At 33.9% G+C, this 23002-nt stretch overlaps 1 protein-coding gene across 7 annotated transcripts in view; it reads left to right on the forward strand.

Annotated features, from left to right (window-relative positions):
- Nucleotides 1-23002, forward strand: part of Unc50 (Unc50 RNA binding protein) — an 83184-nt gene that overhangs the window by 38826 nt on the left and 21356 nt on the right. For 6 of the 7 annotated variants that reach the window (XR_013026524.1, XM_076495273.1, XM_076495274.1 and 3 more), the window contains 3 exons: nt 8859-8924; nt 11191-11311; nt 21286-21425. Coding sequence is in view for 6 of the 7 variants with exons in the window: in XM_076495273.1 (XP_076351388.1) it covers nt 8859-8924; nt 11191-11311; nt 21286-21425 (327 nt within the window). In the remaining variant the exon portion in view is untranslated. The remainder of the gene's footprint in view (nt 1-8858; nt 8925-11190; nt 11312-21285; nt 21426-23002) is intronic. The other variant, XM_076495277.1, reaches the window with a different exon arrangement.

Raw genomic sequence — 23002 nt, forward strand, 5'->3', positions numbered from 1 at the left:
TTCACGTTTTTGCATTTTTCCCCATACTCTGATATTGGAATCCATGCCAAATGTTTTGCAGATCAGTTACACATGGGAGTTAATATGCCTTTCCCCCCTTATACTGCAGAGGCTCATGCACTTACATATGATCATTCACCAAATCCTTGGGTAATTTGAGTTTTATCACAAGGAATCTTCAACCTTTTCTTCAGACCTCCTGCCTTATCCCTTGTCTTAGTTATTTTTTCTTGCTAAAGATCCATTTCTTACCAATGTCTCACAGAAGCAGACCATGACCTTCTTGTTCATGATGCCATCAAATAGTTTTCTTTTGTGCTTCCAGGATTCTAGTCCTGCCTTTTGTCATCCCCAGGAGGACCAGGTATTGGCACCCTATTTTTGATTTCTCTCATCTGATTAGCTTCATTGATTTGTCTCGATTCACCATGTAATCCTACCTGTCTCTTATATAGGCCTTTCTTACAGAGCTTTAGGGGACAAAATTCCATGTGTCCAATACTTATCTTTCTCATTCATGTTGCTTGAGCTTTGTATTAATATCTATGTTTTAACCATAAGGATCATGTTTATCAATTCCGTGATGTTTCTTTTGGGCTAGCATCAGCACCCTATGCCTTCTGTTAGATAATTCAGTAATTTTTCAGATTCCTACATTCTCACAGGTTCAATTTCCATTTTTATATGGAGAACTAGCTTCTTCTGGCTCCATCCTTTGCAATATTCCACTCCCTAACTTCTCATCAGAGAAGCAGCTTGGGTGGGTTGGATTATCAGGATGGATAAGTTTGTTATCAATCCTACTCAATATCTCATTCTCATGGCATCTTTCATCTTGCATTCCAGTTGAGTGCAACCTTCTCTTTGTTTGTAACTCATATTGTCTGACTGTGAGTGTTGTTTGGGGACCAGGATATCACTGGATGCTCCTATCCCTAAGCCATGCCCACAAGTGATCTTTGCAGTGGGGTACTACAAGATAAATAGCAACTTATCAGAGACCCTCTGTATTTACAGATATTCCTTCCTGCTTTCCTTCAGACCAACTTCTTCTGGTGATTATACTGGGAAAACATGACAGTAATGGTACTGTATTTCTCCTACTCTTCTCAATATCCACATCTTCACAGATGCTTCATTGTCAAGAGTGCTGCAATACATAGGAGGTGTTGGGTTGTTAGTTCCAAAAGAAGTTAAGTCTTTGTGCCAATTTTTTGGAACTTCTTTCTCTTCATTGGGTAATGGTTCAATTTCTGCCTACTCTGCGTGGCATAACAGTTACGATTCATTGTGATAACTTGACAGTTGTCTCTTACAACATCTGATAAAGGGACACTTAATCTTGATCCTTATGTTTTTGCACTTTAGAGATTTTCTTCTGGGCTCAAAGCCATCAAACTGAATTGCTAGTTTGTCACTTACCAATTGCTCTCAGTATTGTTGTGGTTCATGTGTCTCATTCTGATAATATTCTATTAATGGAGTGACCTCTCAGCCCCAGGTATCCCGATTTTAATGTTCTCTGTGGGATACTTCTCAGGTGTATGCATATACCACTGAATTAAATACCAAACTTCCTCTTGTGGTCCCCAGTTCCATCTCCTTTGACTTTGATTGTGGATGTATTTAGTCAAGATTGGAAGGACCTTTTCTCTTATATATACCCTCTCATACTCTTCTACCTGAGTCATTTCACTCATCCAGTTCATTCCATGTTGACTCTTTTATGTGGCTCCTTTTTGGCTGGCACAACCACAGTTTCTATCCTCCTTCCTTCTCAAGGAACTACCTCCATTACCTTTTCCTCCTCTGCAACCTCACTCAGGGGTGCTTCATCTCTTCCTTCCACACTCCAGCTTCATGCATGGCCTTTGTCATGTCCCTTATGAAGGGTTCAGGACTATCCACACTTGTAGTGTCCCTGTTGCCTCACTCTGCTTCTCATCTGTGTTTGCATATCAGCGTGAATGGAGAATATTCCATTGTTGGCGTATTTGGCTTGGATTCTTACCATCCTTTCGTAAATATCTGATCTTTATATGGTTGTTTGTCATGGGGCTCTTTGTTTCAACATTTGCAGACTTTAGGGTGGCTCTGGTATCTACCTTTCATCTTTTCCCATTTTTCTCAGTCTGTGCATCTCCATTATCCTACCAATAAATTGTGGGCTAGAATTTTAATATTGTTCTCCATGCCTTTTCCCTTCCTTCCTCCCTTCAAACTGCTAGACTCATGTTCCTTGTATCACTTTTTTTTGAAGATATATATTTTCTTTTTAGCTTGTGGATGTCACAAGTTGGACTTGTTTCCCATGGTCATTTACCATGCCCTTTTATATTATGACAATTTCTTCATTCCCAAAACATCAGTTGTTTGCAAAGGTGATTTTACCTTCATCTCTGTTTCCTCTCCTTCCATATCCAACATTTACATCTGTTCTGATATGGATCATTTCCTGTTTCCAGTTCATGCTTTATATTGTTACATGTCATACACAGCACCCTTCTGTGGTCCTTCAGTCCTTTTCTTCTGAATCTTACTAATTCCACAGTCATTTCCTGCACAAATAGATATCATCTTGCTCTTGTAGCCATTCTCCATACATCTGTACAACTCTGAGTAAGTTTGTTTCAGTGTTTTTCAGGGGCTTGCTTTATATGTTATGGATCTTGTTTTGTGGTGAGTGGTACCTTTCCAGATATACCAATATCCAGAATCTACACTGAGATATATAAGGTTTATCACTCTCACTGTTGAAGTGGGTGTTCCACAAGACTGCTCCTTATGGTTTATTGCATCATACATGTGCCCATACCAGACCATACATTTATAGACTAACATGAGTAAAGCAGAAAGAGATTGCTGGAATTGGGAATAGTCTACTCTTCAAATTTTTGCACTCACTCTGATGCATTTCTTCTTCTATTCTCTTCCAACAGTGTGGGAGTCCTTATCACTTGCCAGCTCCTGAGCATGCACAATTTCACTCATGAAGGGGGTGATGGCATTCTGCTTGTGTAAAAGGCATAACTATCCTTCTGCCTTGAATCTGATGTTTTGTTCTAGATACTGCTCCTCTTCCTTCTGCTGCAACCTGGATGTCAAGTTCCTGGGCAACTGGTTTTGGTTTGAATTGAACCAGCCAATGTAAGTCCTTTAGGCTGGTAACTTCCTCCTGCTATGGACTGGATGTTACATTTCCAGTGCCAATTTATTTTGGACTAGAACTGACCTTCTACTTTGTATTTCTCACTTCCTGATGTCATCCAGATGTACATTCTTAGGGATCCTTTCTGCAGGTAATGCTCGATTTGTGTGAATGATGGCTCAGTTCTCAAAGCTGGAACTTCTCGACCTGAGGTGAGTGATTGCAGACCCTCGTCCTTCCATGGATCAGTTGTGTCCCTTTCCTTGCTACTGGTCTGGACTAGAGTTGCCCTTAATCTTATTCATCTTAACCACGATATACCTATTTCTCTTCCTTACCCTTTGAATTTGAGACTACACCTGTTGGCTTCACATCAACAAAGTACATCTGGTTCAGATGTGGTGTCCCACAAGTGTTTCCTCTCTATAAAAGGGCACATTGTGGGTGTTCTTCAAATACTTTTGAAGGGTGGTCATCCAGGTAATTTTACACCAGTCTCTCTAACTGCTTAGTGTGGGATTCTAGTTGTAACTGTGTGGGAATAAGTATTTTATTGGAAGTTAATATTTTCCTACAATAAAGATATATTTCCAGTAGATACATACCTCTTCTCACATTCCCAAAGAATTCTCTCATTTTTCATGCCTCATTTTGAAGTGAAGATTGGGTTTGACTGCATGGGGGGGGAGTCAGCTGCTGTAGATGAGTTTGTTCTAGTGGTGTAGTACTGTTACATGTTAATTTAAATTCTTAAATGCAGCTCAGTGTGTGGTATACACATGGAATTAGGTCAGAGTTTCAGGGCCAGCAGAGTGATGATATGTGCATCAGAGGGCAGTCAAACCGAGAACAAGTGTAACTTTGAGTAGAGGAAACTATTAGAAATACATTTTAAATGAAGGAAAATATTAACATTCAGAAAATAGCAGAATAGAGGCAAGAGTGAGTTGTTATTATAACTCCCAAGTATTATGTGTGTCAAGACCTCTGAGTTAAGGCCAAATTCATAAATTTTATTAAACTTTGTTCTTGCCAAATAATGCTACACATTTCTGGAAATGTGTGAGTTAAGACATAGACTACCACAAATTAATAAATAATGTCAAGTGTAATGTATCTTGTAAGCTCGCATACAGTATCTCTTGTATTTCTCTGTTTTCTATTGGTTAAAAATAATACAGCATTAAATGTAAGAGAGAACTATTGACAAATGCTACAAGAGAGGATGTGGTAGGTGAATGTGGTGAGAGGAATCTCATTTTCTATTTGATAACTCTGTTAGAAAACAAAATTGAAGACTATGAAAATTATTCTTTAACAGTGACGATAATATTAAGTAATTGACATTAAAATTTCATATTTCTTGGAGGGGTGATAAATAAACTAGAGAAGAGAGGATGGCTAGAGAAAAGTGTTACATTTTTCACATAACGAAATATTCTGAATATTTTTTTTAATATAGCTTTATAAAAATTAAGAACTTAAAATTTGTGTACTGTTAACATATGAATTATTACCTACAATTTTATGCTGTTTTAATTTGTATAACATGAACAAATAAAATGTAGTTTAATTAAATTTTAAATATAGCTCACAAAAACCTTGTAACATGCACAGTAAAGGAAACCCATGACAAAAGGGGTAACTACTGCTCAAAAGTCACTAGACATTTTCCTTTTAAAGCCTCCTAATGATCCAGTGGTATGATACACTACTAGAAACTGCATTTTGATACCCATGGTTGGCAGAGAACAGATAGCACATTGTGTAGCAATGTGCTTTATTCCAAGCACTTTTTACTTTAATAAGTCAAGGAGACCAAATTGTGAAAAGAATGGTGAGGTCTAACCATAAAAAAGAAATAAGCAACATAAATTTGAAAAACAGTTTGTGGTAACCATATTCAATTACAATATCTTCAAGTCATTTCTATTTCTGGTTAATTGTATGTTGCATTATATTGTAACAAAACTGCAAGAAATACCAAACATGTGTTTGGGATTTTTTGCAGTTTTGAAATTTTACTTCATACACCAGAAGCTAATTTGTTCATGAGATTCCATGTATGGTACAATTGAATATTAGTGTTTGAAGCTGAATAAAAGTATTATTAGAATAATAACATACCATTTACCTCTTTTTTTCATTAATGGATGTCTTTACAAAGAGACAAGACTAATTGTGCTGGATGTAGTTGCCGTAATCTGTTAAAGTTATGAATGTCAAAAAGATATTAAGCAGTATTTGCTAAATACTAGTTAAATTCTATATTGATTAGCATTTTCTGGTAATCAAACCCACCTAACTGTTTTGTCCCCTGTACACATGTATAGTCCTTAGAAAGAACTCATTTTACACTATAAACGAAAAAGAGCTATTTTTAAAATGGGCACATAGTTGTCACAGAGTAGGTGTAACGGAATGATGTATTTTTGGTTGGTTCATCGAAGGAGGATCATCTAAGTAAAATTTTACATCTATCTTTCCACCACTTCAAGATGAGATTTTAGCTAGATGTGAGAAAAGGTCATGTGTGCTACCAAAGTTAACTTTTGTAACATTAAAAATATATTTCTGATGGATAAGCACATCTCGCATATCCCACTTTTTTGCATAATCTCTAATTAAGTAAAGATTGAACAATCAGTATAGAGATAGTCAACTACACTAGGAGGAAATATCATACTTGTATTTGTAGAAGGTTGTTTCATTTAACCATTGGCCGAGATATGTGACATTAGATGGGAGCTTAAGGATAGTGTGGAGCAAAAGTTGCATACAGAGGGCAGCACTAAATCAGGAAAACCTAATGTGGGTGGATTGATGGAAGTGAATATCAATAAAAATACGTTTTCATTAGTAGAAGATGTTAATTCTCACAAGCTTGTTAGTATACCATCACTTTTATTTAATACTTATTATAAAGTAAAAGAAAGGTTTTGAGATTACATGGATCAGACACCTTTATAATCGACTGAGTATAAGTAGATTCACCCTTTACTGAAGAGACCTAGTCCGTTTATTTTTCAGCAGAATGTTACAGGTAAAGTTCTCAGTATTGATACCACTAAATTATACTCAGTTTCTGATGGCGTGAACAGAATTTTCCATTTTCTTATAAAACTGAATATTAATTTTACTACCAAAATTGCAATTATTCTTTTTAAAGACATTTGAGATTTCTTATATGTTAATAACATTAACAAAACTTTTTGGCAGAGGTAGTTTAACACGTTGGTTCCCAAGCCTATTTTGCTGATACTTTGCAGGGTTCCACTGGTCATTTTACAATTAATTTTTGTAGGAAGAGTATATATAGCTCTTGTGTACTAGACAGTAAGTGGCCCTTCAAAAAGGAAATAGACCATGACTCACCAGTGGATCATGCAAGTATTACTGGAAGACAGTTATGACTCCCTGGTGGGTCATGTTGGAGCCAGCGTGTTAAGTGTAGCCTATACATGGGATGTGGTATTCTCAAAAGTAGGAGCTACAGAATAACAGAAAAGTCACCAAAAATTAACTTGCATAGCAAAACCTAACCTATCTCAACCTTGACCATGTTTGTAGGAAACAGACTGGCTGCAGTGTGTGACATAGTGAAACAGTATTTACACAATTAACAATAACTTTGAAACAAGTGAATTATGCAGTACTCTTACTGGATAGCTGTTGGCACATTTTAAAGCAAATTGGTAATATTAAATCATTCTGTACAAATCTGTTAAGTTTTTTTTGTCTTGGTTGGTTTTAGGGTGAAGAAACACGGCACTATATATTAAAAACGAATGCCATTCTTCTCAGAGAGTGGACACTACCAAAATGACTGATAGTCACCCTCACTACAAGTTAAGCTTTATCTTTAAAGCATTTCTTGACTTGTTAGTGGGAAAACAAAATGCATACAATATACTCAATTTTACAATGATCTTATCTATCAGAAAGTCTATGTGACATCATAGTTCATATGATGCAGTTTAGCAGGAAATTATGGTGAGAGGAACCTTCTATGTTAAGAATATATACTCAGTATCTACAGAAATTTTAAAAATCTCATGTTAAGTAAGGAGATAAGACAGACATAGTATACTTGCATACCACTGTGATATGTTTATGTGCATTGAAATGATTTAGCTATTAATTGTACTTCACTTACCAAACTATAGATATAATACAAACCTTTCTTATTGTTCCTGTTCATTAACTCAAGAAATCATGAAAGTAATGCTTACTTTCTTAGAATAAAAGTACTTTAAATATATTAATTCAAACTGTGGTTTCAAAGCAAAAATGTAATACTAAATATAATTCTAAAGCTTGTGAAATATCGTAGTCTAACACACACAACTTTTCTCGCACGTACTTGATAGATATAAAAAACACTAATAAGATGTTTATGAAACCTACAGATTCCTACTTTATAATTGTTTCCATTTGATAAACACCATATATTTATACATGTTTGCACTTTGCAGGCATATATTCATTGTCACAAGCTTCATTACAATAAAACAGTGTTTCAGATGTTGCCCATTCATGTGTGTGTGTGCAAAACAAGAATAAGAACACAAAGATCATATTTTATTGCAGCTGATCAATCATAGACACAAAATTGTATTTGTTTAACATTATATTTCTTACCTATTCATGTATATGTAAAGGGATATTGGAGAGGATTTGGTCAAGCCCCTAACGTGTAATATGGAAAAATTATGCTTATATGGTTATAGCACAGCTGCTTATGGTGTATAATGTTTTGTATATGTGTGGATTTTATAGGAACAACTATGCAATTTTTTTTAGCTATATTTCATGTAGAATTACTTCCACATATGGTTTCATACCACCTGTTTTAAATAAATCTTCTGATACATGTCTGCACATCTTCCTGGCATTAGCATGTTTTGTATGCTGGTTGTGCTTTGTACATTATGTGTTGGCTTTTTTCCTCACAAATTAGAACAATTTTTTTTCCCCAAACATTCTGCATAGGGAACTGCTATTACATTACAATATTGTAATGTATTATAAGAAGTAAGAAGATACTAATACTGCAGCTTTGAAACAGGACAAACCATCATGCACATTGCATTCTCAGTTTGTGCTAGCTTTGAACTTCAGTACCCTTCAGTAGTTTCAGGTGCTAGTGAATAGTTCTGTCAGTACATAACAAAAATGCAGCTACAGTGTAATGAAAATTAAAGAAATGTAGAAAAAATGGTTCAAATTATTGTAGGAGAAAATTAATATGGTCAACATTTTGGCTTGTATATTGTAAGTATGAGGGTTTTTGGTCACACAAAATCACAAATGTGTCTGTTGTGTAAAATAGAAAGTATCAAATTATTTTGATGATAGATATGATGTGTGACAAAAAGCTTTGAAGTAATGATTTGATAAGTTTTAAACTAATTTCCATAGTAGAATAGGTTTAATTGTGTATGCAAAATGAGAATTGTTTTATAATATTTTGATGATGTTGCCTGTAGATGGCAGCTCAAGTTGAATGCTTATATTGAAAAATTTGCAGAGAATGACATGAATGTAATTAAGGCTACTTATAAATAATGTTTGCAAAGTTACATAAAATTAAGGTAGAAAAATAAAATTATTAATTATCCTGTGAGATTAAGAAACTGTAAATGTATTAAAAGAATTACATTATATAACAAAGTAGTTACCAAAACTTGCATATTTTTATTTTTATTAGAAACAAAAGATCAGTTTGCAAGAGATGATCCAGCTTTCCTAGTTCTACTGAGTGTTTGGCTTATTGGTAAGTTGGTTTAGGAATAGAACACCAGTAAAGTTTGGTCTTCAGTTTGATGGCAGAAACTATCAGTCAAGAAATACATCAATATTTATCTTAGTAAACATGAACTGTTTATAAACTCCTTAGATCAGAGTGAATGCTGCAAGCATCCAGCAAAAAATACTGATTTATCAATTAGATGGAAACAGTGTGTAATCACATTTATGTCTCTCTGACTGAAAACTAATCCAAACCATGTTATTATCCATTTTTTATAAATACACCATAAGTTCTGTTAAGCATTGTTTGTTTTGAAACTAATTTCAGATCAAAGGCAGAATGTGCAAAAAATTATGGGTATAAAGAGTTAATAATCTGCCTCAAATACATACTATTTTGGTAGTGATTGTTGTGGTTAAGTTGAATCTGTGTTTGAGGAAAGTAAACTACTACTTTGTGACATCATGTGGAATCTCAGCTATTCCACACACTAATTAGATAGCAAACTAAACTGTGGCATCTGTGAATTGGGAGCCAAACAAAAAGAAATATGAATAATGTTGCATACTGTAAACATATTTATCTAAATGTAAGATGATAACAGTTGTTCACAAGTGGTCACTATTTGTGCATATTGTAAAAAAAAAATTCACTGGTAAAGGTTTTGGAGGAAATTCTTTTTGAAGATAATCTAAACATTTCCTATTTGGCAATTACCAATGTTGAGATAATCATGCCTCACCATTTTATTTGTTTTTCAAATGAGTAGTAATTCTCATTTGCTTTTGTGTAAATCAGGTAAGTTGATAATTAAATAATTAAAACTTGTTTTACTATCACTGAAAACAGTAATAATGTTTTTTTTATTTAAAATATATCACAGTAGCAATCAGAAATATCAAGTAGCCATTATTTTAGGTACATTGTAAGAATTTGGCAAACATAAAAATAATATTCAGTAAATTATGATTTGAGTCATTATAATATTGTGTCATAAACCACCATACTCACTAAGCCTAACTAAATTTATCTGGTATTTTCTCGTTAAAGAAAATCTCAGATATGTGGCTTATTCCTAAGTCTTCAGAATTCCTGATGTAACAAGATGGTGGTGTATTAATGATGGGAAAGGGGCATACAAAAAAGCATCAACAAGTACAAGGAATGTGCAATGGCTGTTATGTATATATAATTATGATTAAAATTAGGAGATAGTCATGAGTAGAGTGAAACTTGTTTTATTAATATCTGTTGATACAGTGCATGAGTTGTGAGAAAAAAAAGTGATGTTGCTAACTGAAATAGAATAATCAAATATGAGATTGTAAAAGTTTTGAAATAAATATGTCATTTTGTTTACTTTCTTACTTAAATGGTTAATTTTATTATATATTATGTTGAAAGAAAACATTGCCATGTTAAAAACTGACACAAGGTAAGGTATAAGTTTCAAGACCATTTGTACATACTTAAAAATTTGCTGGTTAAACTCGAATTTGAAATTTGGACATTCTGTTGACATTGCATCTTTATTCTATAGTTGATAATTATTCCATTTTTTACAAGGTAGTTACTTCATGATTATGGTATAATGTGACTCTTAATCTATTGTTATTGAGTAAAAAATTGATGATACCAGCAGTGCTATATGAAATATGTGGTTGGAACTGTACATATTGAAATGAATGGCTATGTTTTTATTTTAAGCACATTTTTTCTTATAAGTAGTTGAAAAGGTTTTTTATTTGTTAATAAATTTGTAGCATAGATTACATTTCATTAATATTTGGAGGGGCAAAATATTGGCACTAAGTAGTCTGCCATATGATGTTTCCAGCAGTGGGACTCAGTGGACTATGACCTAAGACCAGTCAAAAGTTTAAGTTGCTGTTTTCTTTGCTTTACCTAGTCATCCTTCCCTATGAATGTCCTTCCTCTGGCAGGACAGTAACTCAATTCCTCAGCCATAATACTTCTTTGGTGGCATTTCACTTTTAACTAGTTGGGAGTTTAACTGTGACCAAAACATATAGATGTTAGACTGATCTATGATACTACTGTTAGCATTCATGGTAACACAGCAAAAAAAAATATTGGAAGCCCTAATGTGGATTCTACATGTGCAGACATGTACATATGTATAATAAAAAAGCATCACCATATCAATATCTCATAATAACTTTTTTATTCTGTATTCATGTGTGGTATACAATCCACGAATAAAGAATCACAAAAGTGATATATGTTCACATATCACGAAAGTAAAGTGTAAATTTTTTTATTTTTTCAGTGTCATCAGTTGGATTTGCTTTTGTTCTTCATCTACATTTTCTGAGTTTTTTGAAGTTTTTACTTTGGGTGGTTTTCATAGATTGCATTGGCATTGGTCTTTTAGTTGCAACCATACTCTGGTAAGACCTTAATTTATCATAAAACATTACCATTAAAATAGTTTTTAACAATTTGTAGCTTCAGTACGAGGAGAACAGTATACTTAATGAATCAAAAGATTTTGTGTAAAAGTGTGTGTAACAGTAATTTCTGTACTTAAGAGAATTATTCTATAAACCATTTGTCATAAGTGTAAAATGTATGTTGAGTTCTGAGTTAAATATCAAAAGGATAATTCAAGTAAGTTGTAATGTTAAACGTTTAACAAGTTGTACATGTACAATAAACTTTACTATTTCCAACTTTATTTTACACATTTTTAGATGCATAGTGATTTATGATTCATTATTATATGATATATTTGTAAAATGTTCCATAAACAATTGTAAATACTTGAATTATCCTTCCACATTTACTTATATTTCTTCATAATAGAATAACTAATGTTATGTTTAGTTGAGTATCATATGATAATTCCAGGGATTGTGCATTATGTGGAGTATGTATATCGTGTAGGAAGTAGAAGAGTGTTCTGTTATTTTTGTAACCTGCAAGCTGGATTTCAAAAAAGTGGTTTCTCTTGTAAACTTCTTACCTTCACTGTGTAACTTTACCCCTGCATGACTTAGCACATACATTCAGGTAATGATCTTTCTAGATAATCGATTTGATTCTTCCATTTATCTGGGGTCCAACCACTATGAATTTTATACAGTCAGTTATAACTGTTTTGTTGGTGACCCACACTGTTTATTGTACATTGCTTTATGGCTTCCAGCTCCATCATTGTGATGCTTGTGGAAGCATCAGTACTCCACCAGCCTTATGCAGAATGTTGTTGCTTCAAGAGATGATAATGACTTACCAGTGCTTTCAATATATTTGGTGTAGGAATAATTTCTGACCTTGTATTCTCATCACTGTGAATTTCTGACTATGAGAATGGGTGATTGCCCACCATGGTCTTCAAATAAGTGCTGACAGACTTTTTATACTTCATACTCTGCCCAGTATCTACTTTTTATGTATAAACTGTTCTACAGATCCCATTAAAACTATGTTTTTTCTGTATTAGGGAATAAAAATCATTGCATTTTGCTTTCAATTTCAGCTTAGCTTAAGGTTCTGCTATATACTAGATATCATCAGCAAAGGTTAGCTCATGGCATCTGTTTAGACCAGGGGTTCTTAACCAGGGGTGCGAAGATGATTCCCAAGGGGTGCGAGGATGCCCATGAATAATTAAAGCAAATCTATATTTTTAATAAGAGTATGCTTTATATTTCTCCTAAGAAGAAGTTTCCTAAGTTTCCAGGGGGTGCGAGAAATGATTACTGATTTGAAAGGGGTGCAAACACTGAAAAAGGTTAAGAACCACTGGTTTAGACAGTCATGGTGAGCTTGATCCTTAATGTAGATGATGAAGAGGACTGGTTGAGGATGGTGATCCATTGTTTACCAAGTCTAAGTATCAGTTTCATGCTTTGCAATACATCTAGTAATTAGTACATCTACAACACATTACACTGATGTCTGTTCTGAGTATTTTATTAGGAAGAATGTGCAGTTAGATTCTGTCATAAGCATCTTCCAGGTCTAAAGCTTCTGCCAAAGTGTTCTAACCACCTTCAAAGCCTTCTCATGTAACAACTACCAATTAAGAAGCATTGTTGGTTCAGGTTTCTCTTCTACTGCAATAACCACCTAATGATAAGCTTTGTAGCTACAGCCTTCTCTGGAACTTTGCAAGTGATATTTTGTAGGTTGTTCGTCATGATTAGAAACCCACTTGACGTAAAAATTTATGTAAAGGTAGCTGGTATGGGTATTAAAACTTTTATTAAAATAAAGTACAGAACAAAGTTTTGACCTTCTTAGGTCATCTTCTTTGTTAACCTAAAGATGGCCTAAGGAGGTCAAAATGTTTGTCTCTACTATATTTTTAATAAAAGCTTTAATACCCATACCAGCTGTCTTGAGATACATTTTGAAGGTTGATTTAGTACAGTTAATATGAGTAATTGTTCATGGGGCTAGGTAAGGATTCGATAAAGGCATTATTCCATATTTCAAGATGCTACCTGTTGCACAGATAAATTAATATTGTGACACTTAAGGTTAATGGGTTGGTTTCTGTAAGCCTTTTAAATATATAAGCTAAATATGACTTTCATAACTACATCTAATTGTGGCTCAGATAAGGACTGCTATAGATTGAACTGTTCTTGCATTTATCATGGTAATATTGGTTAAAGTACCTGTGCATGAAGGTCTTTCTTGATGTTCACATTTACGACTGATGTTCTCATGTTTCTCATTCTTATGCCAACCATAAACTTGTTGAAATGCCAAAATATAGTGTATATGTGAGATTTGCCTTCTTTCATAGCTCATTTCATTTCATGTAACTTACTTTGAGGTTTGATTGCCTTTAAAAAGCACAGGCTTTTTTTGTAAATACGATCTTTGCCTTCTGTATGGAGCTGGTTTTTAAGTTATCTGCATGAACTTTTCCTTGGTTTGATTGCATGCTTCCCAAGCTTTGGGAGTATGAGTTATTTCTTTTGCATGATGTGTTGATTTGACTCTCTTCAATAACAGAGTATAAATGCTGTCTGAAACTGGTATTCTTGTTTGTTTGTTTTTTAAATTGTTTTTAGCACTGTGTCTTTCGATCTCTGCATGCATCTCACTGATGAGGTGATCACTGTAAATGTTATGTTATGTTTCTATGCCAGGTAGGGATGGATGACAAAGAAGGTGGAGTTAGTTAAATAGTTAAAGAACAATTGCTACAGGATTCTTTGTGACTTTGGCACATTGCAATATTTGTTTGTTTACCCAAGTTTAGCAATATAAAGTTGGCAGCTGCACTGTATAGATCAGAATATTTTCATGTGATTCAGTTTTGGGCTTTATTGGCAGAGAGGCTGATATGGCATATGCGAGTTTGTGGTTTCTTCATATTAGGACTTTTTAACTCTTTTTGAAATGAGTTACCCAAAGTGAGCATGTCTCACAACTGTTTACAGAGTTGCATTTGTTGATAATGAAGTAGTTTACTTAAGTTTTGCATATGAATAAACTTGGCATCAAAATGTAGTTAATAAAATGAATTTTAATGAGAGTTTTAAGTTCTTAATTTTATAAGGAAATATTTTTTTTAAATATTTGTTTTATATAATAATAAGAATTAGAATATTTGATCTCGAGGTCATCCCTATTCTCTAATTTATCTACCACCCCTACAAGATCAACAAAATTCAATGTAAATTATTTATTATAACATAGATTTTACTAAGGCAAAGCATAATTTTCATAGACTTCTATGTTATTTGTTTATGGAACTATAAACTAGAAAATTGTACTCGCCATATCCTGTCTTTCAAAGATTGCCAGTAGTTCTTTGCAATGTCTTATTCTTTATCAGACCAATAGAAAGCCATGTTTTAATCTGTCAAATGACATATTTTACATAGTTTTCTGTACAGGAAAGTATCTGTTTTGTTGTTCAATTTTATGTTTGTTTTCATGGGAATTGCACTGATGAGTTCAACTGAATTTTTAAAGGCTGTTATTGCCTAATCAGAAAGCCAGAATAACATATTTAGTATTATATATTTATTTTAATATCTATGTTTGTTTCAGCTTAATATATATTTAGAAATGTGTGTAACATATACTGATAAATTTGTATTATAAAAGTCCTATCTGTTCTCTATATTTGTAGAATATTCTCAGGCATAAGAATCAACAATGTACTATATATGTATGTAAAATACTTGATTGCCAGTATTATTGTTAGTTGAAGTTTTGAGAATCTTGCAGAATGAGTATGAAAGGTAGCCATCACGACATGTGGGGAGGCAGAATATTATTGTTGGTCTGCTGCAGTCAGTATACTATAAACCTCGGAAGCTATAGTTGTGATAAATGTTTATTGATTGGTAGACTTCAGATATTTACCAGGAATGTGTGTAAATTTTGAACATTACAAAACAGTTTAACTTCAGTGAATTAACATTGGATGTTATTATTTTTATGAAAACATTAGATATCTTAGTCAGAGAAAAGACAGTTTGTAAACAGCTTGATACTAGCATTAAGTGAAGTGTAACAATATCAACATAAAATTATTCATTTGTTGTGAACTGTTGATAAAAATATTCAGTTCCAGACCAGATAAAGACTCAATATTGTTTGTAAGTTTGTAAAACTGTTATATATAAATCTTTATTTGTAATAAATATAGTAACTGTTGTTATAAATTGTAGTATTGTTTGTATATTAAAATATATTTGTGTATCAATATTGCTGGTAAATATAAAGGTGGTATATATCAACATTCAATTAACTTTGAAATTAAAATTTTCAGCTATTTCAAATCATGATATGTAATGTACATAACATAATAAATCAGAGACTAATCTGAGATAAATATAATATATAACACTAGAAAGTTATAAGAATTTTAAAATAATGTTTACATGTATTATCATTCTATGTACTTATGTGTTTAATTAAATAAAAGGTTACTCCGTATCACATAAATATCTATTTTTGTTCACTGCATAAAAAATTTTTATGCATTCTAAAAGTCTTCTGTCTCCCTTCCATTGGAATTAATTGATTCCAGTGCATCTCTCATGCAAATCGCCATGCATCAACCCTTCACCGATAACAATGCAAAATATTTACATGATGTCTATGACTCCCTCTATTCAATTCTACCAAACTGTCACTTTTATTTTGGTAGTACTCCTGTTTAGATTTTTTTTGTCTTTTGGTGCTCTTCATGTGAATTGTGATTTTAATAGTTTACTTTCAAAAGTGGGTTTTCTTTTTTTTTTTTTTCTTTACATTGAAAAAATATTTTTAATTTAATTTTACAGTCTTTATTTTTCTCACACTTGTATATTTTACATCAGACACTTTTGTTTGACTTAAAACTTTGACTGACTGACTTCTATAATGAATTCTGAGGTTTGTGTTCCCACTTCGGGCATTATACCTATAGCAGTATTTTCACAGGCTGCAGATAGGGGAAACCTGTCATTGGATTTATCTGCTGCTATCCATCATGAGATAAATCATAATGTGGATCATTCTTCTTCTCCAACACTTACTCAACCAATTCTCCTGAACAAGCTAAAGCTGTTTGGATTTGGGCCAAAAAAGTTTTGATAGCATTTTTTTTTTTTACACAACCCAGATTTGGCCATGTTTTTTTCCTATCTCTCTTGTATAATCAGCTAGGCCTATTATAGCATTTTTCAATATGATTTCTCAGGTATGTTATGTGTATTTCAATTCCCTCCTTTTTTATGATTCCTTATTACCTCCATATTATCTCAGTTGTGATCTTTGTCTCCCTCTTTACATGTGTGTTTTTTACTGTAGTTGGGATTTTGTAGGTCACAATGCAACCTTGTCCCAGGTATATTTTCTGCCTCTTTCTTTTTGGGATTTCTATATTTTTGATTTAATCATGTGTTTTCAATCATATATTCTTTTTGGCTGCATGTTTGTTGCAGTTTTAGCCATAACACTCGCCTATTCCTTCCCGTTCTGGTCCATATCTATCCATCCCTGTCTCCTATCAGGGATTTCTCATCTCCTCGATTTATTCAAGATTGATGGACATGTCATCAACAGTACCAGAGTCTAACTAGAGAGTTTGGTCCAGTGGGAGCTAGACAGTGTTATATTGTTATTCTGTGGTGATCTTTTTTACAATTCTGTGAATTTTGTTAGAAGGACTTGTTCTACTATTTCTTTTCTCACCTTCTTTATCCCTGGTACCTTTTTCTTCTTCATGACTTAGGATACAGCCACCAGCCTATATTTGTCTGAGGAGGTACACGATTTTCTGTCTTTACAGGCTGTTCATCATCTTTCTCCAGGGTTTGCCTTGTCCTCACACAGACCAGGCACTGGTAGCTTGTACTGTGTTTGTCCCACCTCATTCTTATTTTCAAGCTGCTGCGTTTTACCTTGAAGTTGTTTCTCTTCTTTAGATGGGCCTTTATCTCAGATCTATTTATGATTAAGTGGAATGTTGTGAATGTTTATTTGCGTATCCATATATTTCTTCACTCACAACCACTTTTAAGTTTATTCTGCATCAGGTGGTTTTTCTGTTTCTCACACTGCCCATCTGACTGATTTTGGCCCTGCATGTTTGTCAGACATTCAGAGCATTATTTCATCACATATATGCTCTCAGGTTGTGCTTTCCTCTTTCTTTAGTCAACTGGCTACTATTCTCTTATTCTGAAGAGTAGTCTGGCTGTTACTCTCATCAGCTTCTCCTGGAGGCAGCTATAATAGACTGTTAATCAGGTTGGAAAAGTCCTTACTGCAACCTATCCAATATCTTGTTCATTTTTGTGTTTTTTATTCTACACACATCTCAGTTGTGTCTACTCTTCGACTTTATTCAGTAGGTTTGTTGTTGGTGGTTAAATATGACTAGCACGTCAGCAGGTCTTCAACCTTCTCCTCATCTAGTTTTCCATATTTCATGGATGCATCCTTTCAGTTGATCAACTGGAAGATTCTAGATTTTTGGACTGAGGCAGAGAGGTCTTATCCTGTCAGTGTCTTGCAATTTCTTGCTGTAGCTCATGTTTTGGTTCATTTTCTCCATATGGCCAGAAATTGTCTGGTAATGATCTATTTCAACTTCAGTAGTTACTTATCTCAATCACCAGATCAGCATCCATTTTTCACCCCTCTGTATTCATACTGTGGATCTTCTTGGGCCCACACACTCGATACATTACTATCACTGTGTATCATGTTCCAGTTGCTTTTGGTATTGTTGTTGATAGTTTTTTCCAATCACGACAAAATCTATCTGACAGAGGGGTATTTCTCACGTAGATGCCTTTGTCACATCCCTCAACCAGAAATTACCTCTTTTTTTGGTCTCCAGTCCCTCATTTTCTCTCCCTAGCTGTAATTGCTTTCAGTCAAAATTGGACCAACAAATACCTGAATGTTTATCCTTTTGATCATCCATACCACTCAATTTCAAATCCTTATAATTGTACCTTATTAGCCAGTTCAGACATGGTTTTGGCAGCTTCTCTAGCTCCAATTATCCATTTGCTATCTCTTCCTCTGTCACCCTCCCTTCTTCATCAAGCTCATACACTGGTGCTTTATCAAGCTTTTCCTGTCGCCCATCTTCATGCTTTTCATCTGGTCCTTGGCAAGGAGATTAGGCTTGTCCCAATGAGAAGCTTCATTTCTAGCCCATTTCATTGCTCTTTGTCCATGGAAGTTTATAATCATAAACTTTGTCATTGTTTTTTGGGCCAAGTGGTTTCAGCTTATTGGCCCACTGCTCCAGGTATTGCAGATTTTCTGATTTAATGGTTTGATCAGGGGTCGTCTATCTTCTTGATCTCAGGTTATTGGGAGGCTTTGTTCTACACTTTTTGTTTTACCTGATACTGTAGTGTATTTAACTCTCCTGCAATTTCCCTGTTGATGCATTCCTTTCAGATTCATCATCCTCCACCACAGGCTGCCCTTTCATACTGAGATGTTAATGTGACCCTTAGTTGCCTCACTTTTCCTCTGTTTGAAGCACCTTCTACATGCTTCTCATTTTACTTTTCACTTAAAACCTATTTTCTTCTCCTCTTAGCCTGTGGATGTCAAATTTCTGATTTATTTGCCATCAATGTTTCCCACATTCTTCTTTATCCAGATCCTTCTTTCCTTCTCAAAACTTCAGCAGCTAGGAAGGTAACTCCTCCCTTTCAATGCTCTAATTTCCTTTTATTTTCCACCTTTATTCTTGGCCTGATCTAAATGGACATCATGTCCTGTACATATTCTTCACTGTTATATTTTTGATACAGCTTTCATCCATGGTGCTTGTTCCTGCATCTTTATCCTTTGGCAACCATCTTTTGATCGTGATCGTGCTCCTTCCAACCCAACCAGTTGGGTTTGTCTTTTGATTCGAGTAGCTTATTCCTTTCTATCATTTCCTTCCTGTACCTTTTTACCAGGTGTCTTCTTATCAAAATTAACATCCTACTTTTTCATTGGCATCTCATTTTTATTATCAGTTAGAGGAAATTCTTCAATCTGGCATGTAGACTGCTCCTAATATGATCATCACTTACTATTTGCATAGGATCACAGTTTCTTCCTCTTGAGGCTATAGTTTTTTGCACTTTAGCCATTGGTTGTTTTTGGGGTTTTTTCAGGGACATTATTTCCCTTTTTATTATTCCTCACAGTTTGGATCCTGCTGTATAATAAGTGATGCCTGACCAGGTATTTGTTAACTGTTCTAATCTGCACCGTCCTGCCTTGTCACTTTACATATTATAATTACGTGGCGATGCAATGCACTCTGCAGAGATGGGGTGTTCTCAAGATTGCTTATAGGTTTATCCTCATTATACAATGCCTTTATAAGTTTCCTGTCCAAGACTATACCCACCCATGGACTACACGGGTAAAGCAGAAGGGGATAGCTGCCCATCCCTACCATGTTTTGTACTGAAGAAATTGGTATGGTCTTCTTTTAAAAATAGGATCTTACAATCACTGTCTTAGGTGTTGCTGTTTCTCCAGACTCTCCATCATCTTATGTGCACCCCTTTTCTTCTAGTGGGGTTTGAGAATCCCCAACATGTTCCAGTTTTGAACCACTGGGATGGTGGACTATGGAAGCCACTTCTGTAATGGATTAATGCAATACAAACAAAAAGTAAAATGAGCATAAAACCATTCACTTGGGAATAAGGCAGTGGTGTTCTGCTTGTGTATAATATCCTCAAGTACAAAACATTAAAACAGATTGGAATGAGACATCAAAATTGCAATCCACCACTTCAGTTTGGATGCCTCATCCTACTACCCACATGGATGTTGAAGGGCTGAGTTTTGAACTTAGAGTAGAGCCAATCAGTATAAGTGTTCACATGTGTATTATGGATATTTATACTTCTCATATATACTTCATCACAACACACGCTTTTCATCACCATATGAGAACCATGGAATCGATGTAGTTATTAACACTGAGGTTTTGTTGTCAGAAACGATGCATGTACTGAATTAAGTTGCATGAATTCATTTTATTTGTTTTTATTTTTCAGTAACTCTAGGAAGCTACAGCTTGTTTTAAAAGTATTTTGTGTAGTGCACGAGAAAGATAAAAGGGTGTTTTGCTTTCTCATCCTGTTATTTTTAAGAAACAAATTAAATGCTTTCACTTATTACCAAATACAAGTTTTTTTATACATTATCAGATTTGTTTAAAAAAAACATAAATTTGTCTTTAGAATTTTTAAAAATAATATAAAAATTGCTTTGGTCAGCTGTTAGTGGTAGCCGTCTTGGGAATTAACATGATAAGGACAAAAGATATCATAGGTCGTCTATGTATTTGCTGGAATTTTCACCTTTATCAGATATGTTCCATTGTCGGCTCCTGTTGACACCCATCCTTCTGTGTTTTACAACAAATTATTCAATATGTTGTTGTGACACTTGTTTTGAATGTGGTGATTTTGTGTTTCTATAGTATTCTTATTGTTTATTTAGATAATTATTCTAGGTTAAAAATATTTTCATATCTTTAAGTAATAAACACCTGTCTTAAACCAACAGATGTATAAATTTTTCTAATCATTTTGAGATACCTAATTGTATTTATATGTAAGTATAGTTTTTGTATACTTTATAAAGTTAGAAATTTGTGTGGTTTATGATGATCATTGGTGATTGAATTAATTACCATGAAACTTTGGGTAGTTACTAGCTTTGAGTGAGAAGTTAATATATTATCAGATTGTCTGTAGAGAAAAATACATTATGTTGTACCAGTTTTAGCATGATTCGAGAAACGTAAGATGGGTAAGCAGTTTGTACATTATCTGAGTGGAGTTTTACGCATATTTGCCATTTTTTTACAAAAATATGTGTTCTTATTTCTTTATAATACAAGCATATGTATGTTTAGGTTTTTCAGTAATCATTACCTCCGAAAACCGACGTGCCAGGAGTTGGATGTTGAGTGGGGCTATGCTTTTGATGTTCATTTAAATGCTTTTTTTCCACTTCTGATCATTTTACATTTTTTTCAGCTTTTCTTCTATCATGGTAAGTATTTTCAGCAACATTTTCTATATTTTGAAACAGTGCAGTTGAGAGTTTATAAAACAGTGATTAAAAATTCTTTATATTAATTTCCAAATATTTAATATTCAGTACTTTTTTAAATACATAAAACATTTTTTATTTGTTTTTTCTCATTATGACTTTTGTGGTATACAAAAGAGTAAAGTTGTAAAACATCAGGTTTCTGATGCAGCATTAACACATGTCTCTATATATTAGAGATAATGAAATCTTAGCTACTAATGAGAAGATATGAATTTATTTTGAAATGTCCTGTGAAATTTTGTAATGGATGTCATTAAACAGATCTTTACACTTGTGAACCAAAAGAGATATATGATATAATAAAGTTTGGTTTTCAATTTTGAATATTTTGCACCCACACCTTATATTCAAACCTGCACACTAATTCAGTGTAACCAAAACAGCATTCACAATTTTAGCCCTTACTTATTTACCATTTATAAATTTTCATATACAGTCTTTGACACTGAGACTGTTGAATTACTAAAAGGAAGAAAATCAGAAAACCCTTTAAGACAGCCTGGCATGGCCCAGGTGATTAAGGCACTTGACTCGTAATCCAGGAGTCGTGGGTTCGAATCCTGGTCGCACCAAACATGCTCGCCATTTCAGCTGTGGGGGTGTTATATAGTGATGGTCAATCCCACTATTCTTTGGTAAAAGAGTAGCCCAAGAGTTGGTGGTGGGTGGTGATGACTAGCTGCCTTCCCTCTAGTATTACACTGCAAAATTAGGGACAGCTAGTGCAGATAGCCGTTGAATAACTTAGTGCAAAATTCAAAAGAAAACAAACCCTTTAAAACCTTAAACATGTGTTCCTTCAACAATAAAGCTGTATTTTAGTCAAAATCCTTTCCAGTTATGAAAAAGTGCAATGTTTTCTGGGTAAGTTGTGTTATTCGGAGGACCAAATTTCTTTTCAAAACAATTTTAAATAGCCATGCAACTTTTAATGAAACTTTATTTTTGTGACTTCTTTCACTTCAAGGTTAAAATAACTATAACATGACTAAATAAGAGTTGTCAAAGATAACAAAATGAAATGCTGTAGATTTTCTGAATTGGTTCAATAGGTCCAACAGGAAAATTCTAGTTTTGGAACAAAGAAGCAGAGATAACTTGTCAGTTCCTACTTTATCACTTAGCCTTCACAACTTTAATTGAAAAAATAATTTGAAAACTTTTTAATTCTGTTGATTTTAGAGACAGGCATAATTCTTTAAAGTCTTAATTTTAAGTTCAACCTCCAAAAGATAGAAACTTTCTATTTTACACTTCTCGATTTCATACATGACTGTATACATAAAAACTGGGAGTGTTCATAAATATAGATGTACTGACTCCACCTCAGATAAGGGTGGGTATTGCTAGGAAATTTGAATTATTGCAATTTTGTGTACTGAGTTCAATTTGTCAACTAATTAGTTGCCTAAGCATTGTTTAGCTTACATTGCAACATTTTGTACCATTGGTGGGTTGCACAGTGTATGCCTTCAACCTACATACAGTTTGATCCAATTAGAAATTCTGAACAG

This window comes from Tachypleus tridentatus, chromosome 3, assembly GCF_004210375.1.
Source record: "Tachypleus tridentatus isolate NWPU-2018 chromosome 3, ASM421037v1, whole genome shotgun sequence".
Classification (NCBI taxonomy): domain Eukaryota; kingdom Metazoa; phylum Arthropoda; class Merostomata; order Xiphosura; family Limulidae; genus Tachypleus; species Tachypleus tridentatus.